The 6407-nt window shown below is 39.8% G+C and overlaps 2 protein-coding genes across 2 annotated transcripts; both read left to right on the forward strand.

Annotated features, from left to right (window-relative positions):
- The first annotated feature begins 594 nt into the window (after positions 1-594).
- Positions 595-2603, forward strand: LOC131019664 (cytochrome P450 736A117-like). Its single transcript, XM_057948256.1, has 2 exons — positions 595-1737; positions 1854-2603. Exons 1-2 carry the CDS (start codon positions 844-846, stop codon positions 2460-2462), a joined length of 1503 nt encoding a protein of 500 aa, XP_057804239.1. The 5' UTR covers positions 595-843; the 3' UTR covers positions 2463-2603.
- A 30-nt stretch (positions 2604-2633) lies between these two features.
- Positions 2634-5202, forward strand: LOC131019663 (cytochrome P450 736A117-like). The gene is made up of 2 exons (XM_057948255.1): positions 2634-3928; positions 4594-5202. The coding sequence occupies exons 1-2, from the start codon at positions 3002-3004 to the stop codon at positions 5200-5202; spliced, it is 1536 nt and encodes a 511-aa protein (XP_057804238.1). The 5' UTR covers positions 2634-3001.
- Positions 5203-6407: the final 1205 nt, after the last annotated feature.

A 6407-nucleotide genomic window follows, 5' to 3' on the forward strand; every position in this document is an offset into this window, starting at 1 on the left:
CATCTTGATGGGTAATAATTCCTTTTACTAAGTGGAATGGATAAACTGGTTTATTAACTCTAAAAAAGCAATTTTCCTTTTTAAAAGATAATTTCACCCTTGCTCATTTCTCTTTTTCACTGAATGATATCACACCAAAAATTAAGGAATAATATTATCCATGTTTGAACTTAAAAGGAGAAATAAGAAATGGTGAACTTTTATTTTATAAAAATAAGAGAAAATAAAAGAGGAATTTAAAGAAATAATTTTTTTTATCTCTTATATATTATTTTTTTAATGATAATAAATTTACAATAAAAGAGAAGACACTCTTATTGGTGCTCGAGGATCCCACTCAATTTCATTATCTTCTATTAATGGTCAGATTATTACACATTAAAAATGATCGTTGTTTAAAAAAATGAATTGACTAGACTTTCAGGTAAATTTATGATTGAAAATGAAAACAGTTTCATCAATCAACAAAAATTCATGATAATATATATTCCGGACACGCTTCGCCCAAGCAACTAAAAAATAAAATGGTAGATGAGGCTGACTAAAATTGCAATGGAAACATTCAATGCTGAGCCCATTTAGATATGGATATTATCAACCTTTTTATCTATCAAATTTCCAAGAGTCAAGAAATTCATTTTCAGTCGTATTTTCGTTCTTGCATTTGCCGTCGGTTATTCAATTTTTTTCTAATTAAACAATTCGGTTTTACCTAGAAAAATATGGGGTGCATGTACACGGCCGGCCGGGCGCCTAAGATATTTTTCAATACTGCTAGTGCTACGTCAGCTGAAAATTAATACCATATCTATCGCCTTAATCACAAAGTTTTATTATTTCAGCATGACAACTTTGCAAGCTGATGAGTTTCTCTCCCATCCGTTTCTAGTGATTCTCATCATCACTTTATTCTCGGCATGGATGCTCAAGAAATGTGTATTCCCTTCCAAAAAGCAGCCGCCATCTCCGCCAAAGCTGCCGGTGATCGGAAACCTCCACCAACTGAGCGCGCTGACCCACCGCGCCCTCCAATCCTTAGGCGCGAAGCACGGCCCAATCATGCTCCTCCACTTCGCCAGCAAGCCCGTGATCGTTGTCCAATCAGCGGATGCAGCCACTCAGATCATCAAAGATCACGATCTCATCTTCTCCGATAAGCCCTACACCAGATCCACGCGCCGGCTTCTTTATGACCTCAAGGATGTGATCATCGCTCCTTACGGCGAGTATTGGAGGAAACTCAAGAGCATATGCATTCTCCAACTGCTGAGCAGCAAAAGGGTGCAGTTTTTCAAGTTTATTAGGGAGGAGGAGACGGCACTCTTGCTGGAGAAGATTGAGTCTTCTTGCTCATCTAGCTCGCCCGTGAATTTGAGCGAATTGTTTGATCTCCACGCGAACAATGTGATCTGCAGAGCCGCTTTTGGGAGGAGGTGTAGTGAAGGGAGAGGCGGCAGGAGCTTTCCGATGCTCCTCAGGGAACTGTTCCAGCTGATGGGTGCTGTTGAGATTGGAGAATTTGTTCCATGGCTCTCGTGGATTAGTCGTCTTAATGGCTTCAACAATAGAGTTGATAATGTCTCGAAAGAAATTGATGAATTCTTGGAGCTAATAGTCCAAGAACACCTTAATAGAGGCCTACAAAGCACTGATGCAGTAGATGGAAACACAGAGAATTTTGTTGATATTTTGCTCAATGCTTCCATTGATAGAGATGGCATCAAAGCAATCATTCTGGTACATTTCTCTCCCTCTCTCTCTCAGGGCGGATGCAAAAAATTCGCTGGTGGGAGCAATATATTCTAAGTATCATACAATAATTGACACAAAATACCCAAAATTCTGCGTGACAGGATATGCTTGCTGGAGGAACAGATACAACATCTTCAACTCTAGAATGGGCGATGACAGAACTCTTAAGACACCCCGCAGTCATGACCAACTTGCAAATAGAAATACGAGAAATTGTGAAAGACAGAGAGTGCATAACTGATGAGGACTTGGGGAAAATGCAGTATCTGAAAGCTGTGATCAAGGAAACTTTGCGTCTGCATCCTCCAGTCCCACTACTAGGGCGAGTGGCACGAGAAGATGTAACAGTTATGGGGTACGAAATCACGGCCACCACATTGGTCCTCACCAACGTATGGGCGATTGGTAGAGATCCTGCATCCTGGGATGAAGCGGAGAAGTTTTATCCCGACCGGTTCCTCAATTCTTCACTAGACTTTAAGGGTCTCGATTTCAAGTTCATCCCATTCGGGCATGGGAGACGGGGCTGTCCAGGGATCGCGCTTGCAATGGCAAGCGTTGAGCTCGTGCTAGCAAATCTTGTGCACAAGTTTGAGTGGGAACTGGCTGAGGGAACAAAATGTGAGAATTTGGATGTAATGGAAGAGCCTGGTGTTACCCTTCATAGAAAACATCCTATTCTTGTTGTGCCAGCTCTTCGTCATTTGTAACTGGAACCACGTTATTATAGTTTTATATACACAACTCGACATTTTGAAGAAAACCAAGTTTTCTCTTCCCAGGTTGAGATTCGGTTTATTCGATTGTTTTAACTATTTTTCCAATTGAAATGATTTTCGGTTTAATCTTTTCGTTCTGGGATTTGGACACTCGAAATCCAGGCCCTTGAAATCTACAGAAGAATCCCAAGAGGCAAGATCTCTTCCAGTAGGCCAATGTATGATCATGATCATCTTATATATGCATGTCACTCTATTTGTCCCACATCGACTTGATTATGATTCTGTCTTCAATATATAAATTTAAAATACCTTCTCCACTTTCAAAACCTTTCTAAGAGAGTGATGGGCTAATTCTAATTCGGTGCATTTTTCTTTTGGCACATGCCGTCGTAAATATTCGTTTTTGTCCGGAACATGTAAATATGTAATTGGAGTTTCCGGGTCGACCAAGGTATATATCAGCTGGAAATTAGTTATATTGAAACTTTTCCATATCACAAAAAACTTGAACAATAACTTTGAGCAACATGTCATCGCCATCATCATCAATTTTCCAGCAGCATCAAGCTGATGATAGTCAGTTTCTCACACATCCATCGCTAATATTTCTTCTCATCACTCTGTTCTCCGCATGGATGCTGAACAAGTACGTATTCACGAAGCACCATCCTTCAAAAAAGCTACCGCCATCTCCGCCAAAGCTACCGGTGATCGGAAACCTCCACCAGCTCGGCGTGTTGACTCACCGCTCACTCCAATCCTTAGGCGCAAAGCACGGCCCGATCATGCTTCTTCACTTCGGCAGGAAGCCCGTGATCGTCGTTCAATCAGCCGATGCAGCAACGCAGATCATCAAAAATCACGATCTCATCTTCTCCGATAAGCCCCACAACGCAGCAATAAGGCGACTCTTGTATGATCTCAAGGATATAGTAACCGCTCCTTACGGCGAATACTGGAGGAGACTGAAAAGCATTTGTATCCTCCAACTATTCAGCAGGAAAAGGGTGGAATCGTTCGAGTTTATTAGGGAGGAAGAAACGGCGCTTCTCCTGAAGGAGATTGAATCTTCCTGCACTTCGTCTTGCTCCCCTGTAAATCTCAGCCGACTGTTTGATTTGCACGCGAACAATGTGATCTGCAGAGCAGCTACCGGGAGGAGGTACAGCGGCAAGAGACTGCCGGCGCTTCTCAGGGAGTTGTTCAAGCTCATGGGAGCTTTCGAGATTGGAGAATTCGTTCCATGGCTTTCGTGGATTAGTAGTGTTAATGGCTTCAATAAAAGAGTTGATGAGGTCTCCAAGGAACTCGATGAATTCTTGGAGATAGTAGTTCAAGATCACCTTGATGGATGCCTAGAAAGCACTCATGCAATGGCTGGAAACACACAGAGTTTTGTTGACATTCTGCTCAAGGCTTCTATTGATAGAGATGGTATCAAAGCAGTCATTCTGGTATATCGATCTCTCTCTATATATGGGAATGATTCAAATAAAACTTTTCATTACGAGAATTCTCGCACTGAACGTATAAATTAAACTTTACACTCGAATAACTTATAGGATCAATGCAATTATTTTATATATTCAGTGCAACAATTCTCACGGTAAAAAAGTTATAGTTACAATTCTACACCCAACATTAGGTTTAGGATCAGGTCAAATTGACCTTTTATACATGAGAGCTAAGAACACATGCACAAATACATAAAATCTATTAACAAGAGAAGACCAAGTTGAACAAATAAATATAACTCATGCGTTACATTTATTTGTTCATTCATATAATCTCTTGTTCGTAATTTTTCACCAAAGGGATGATTCTCGTGAGAATAACCTTTTTAAAGTGAGAAATAACAATACACGAAACCCATTAACAATATATTACTAGATGTGTTGCTAGATTTGGTATGCGTCCGTAACAAGCACTTCAACATGCATAATACTTACAATTTATTAATTGAACAAGAAATAAAACATATGCACAATGCAATCACATTAGTTGATTTGTCAATCCTTATGCAAATCTAGTCCATTTATTTAATAGTGATCAATAATGTAGCATGATTATTATTTCTCACCAAGAGATGGCATTCAATAGATCTTTGCTAACTTGGCAGGATATGCTAGCCGGAGGAACCGATACTACATCTGCAACGCTGGAATGGGCCATGTCAGAACTCCTACGACACCCTGTAGCGATGACCACCTTGCAGAGAGAAGTAGGAGGAATTCTCAAAAACAAACGCCACATAACCGAGGATGACTTGTCAAGAATGCAGTATCTAAAAGCTGTGATAAAGGAAACCCTACGTTTGCATCCACCAATCCAACTTTTGGGGCGAGTAGCACGACAAGATATTACAGTTATGGGATATGAAATCAGGGCCGGCACATTGGTCGTCACCAATTTATGGGCTATCAGCAGAGATCCTGCATCTTGGGACCAACCAGACAAGTTCCATCCCGACAGGTTCCTAGATTCTCCGCTAGACTTTAAGGGTCTCCATTCCAAATTTATGCCTTTCGGCTATGGGAGACGAGGCTGTCCGGGGACCGTGCTTGCAATGGCAAGCGTGGAGCTCGTGCTAGCAAGTCTTGTGCACAAATTCGAGTGGAAACTGCCTGTGGGAACAGAATGTGAGGATTTGGATGTAATGGAACAGCCCGGTGTTACTCTTCGTAGAAAGCATCCTATTCTTGTTGTCCCAACTCATTGTCATTTGTAATTGGAACTACGTTCTAACAGTTTATGCTATGCACAAGTTAGATGCATGTTCCAATAAAATCATAAGGAGGTGTTTTATGTAATTTAGAATCAACCTACCATGTTTGTAACAGTTTATGCACAAGCTATATGTACGAATAAAATCGTGAGGGTGTTTATGTTCTGGAATCAGGTTAGATGGATATAATAATATAATGATACAACTACTGGTTTGATCTCAGAGAAGCCCAACATCACAAAGGAAGATGCGGCCCAATCCAGAGAAGGCCCCATTACTGATCAAAGGCCCATTTGCAACAAGAAGATACCAGAGCACTTTCGAGACTTTGTCTTGGAGCAGACGAAGGAGCACCTAGCTTAGGGGACCACTTTTCTGTTAGGATTATCTTTCTGTTATGCTTTCTGCATGGTTTGTGTAGTGCCACTTTTGACAAGCACTCTTTAAATAGCTGAGGAGATGTACGTTGGAAAAGAATGAATGAAGTAGTCGTTTCTGAATTTCCTTCTCTTCCTCTTATTTGGAGTTTTGGCTCACTCGAAGTAGTCTAATATCTTATCATATAGGCAAATTCATTATTTACTATAATGGATAGTAATTTTGGGATATCTCAATAGTTATTTAGTTGTGTAATTTGAGTTAATTTTGCTTAATTGATATTCATTTGAAATAGTGAAATTGGAGAAATCTCAATAATAGAGATACAAATACTCAGGACTTTACTTATTTTCTCAACTTCTAATAGCATATACACTTTATCTTTTTTATTAATGATTTGTTAACGTGTGAACTCAATTTTGATAGTGTCGTCGTTTTTCCTTTTACTTCGAGGAGAAAGAAGAGCACTAGGATTTGAAACCTAGAACTCGCTGCTTATAAATTGAAGTCTGCACCGATTGAATATCCCATTGGGGACAATTTTGAAGTAGTCTAAGAGCATTAGATGTCAATCAAGCCAATCCATTCGAATTCGGACTAACTTCTTGCTTTAATTTCCTGTTTTAATTTTTTTTTTCTTTTTCAAAATGATTGAAATTTTTAAAAGGAATCGGGTTAACCCTATTAAATTGTCCTGCTGTTCGATTTAATTAGGATATTCATGTTATAGATTTTCTGGGTTAGAAATTCTAAACTCTAACCTTAAACTTTCGGGATTCGAGCTAACCCATCGGACTAGCCTGGCTTGAGATATTTTTTTGAAAAAATAA

Source organism: Salvia miltiorrhiza, chromosome 4 (assembly GCF_028751815.1).
Source record: "Salvia miltiorrhiza cultivar Shanhuang (shh) chromosome 4, IMPLAD_Smil_shh, whole genome shotgun sequence".
Taxonomy (NCBI): Eukaryota; Viridiplantae; Streptophyta; class Magnoliopsida; order Lamiales; family Lamiaceae; genus Salvia; species Salvia miltiorrhiza.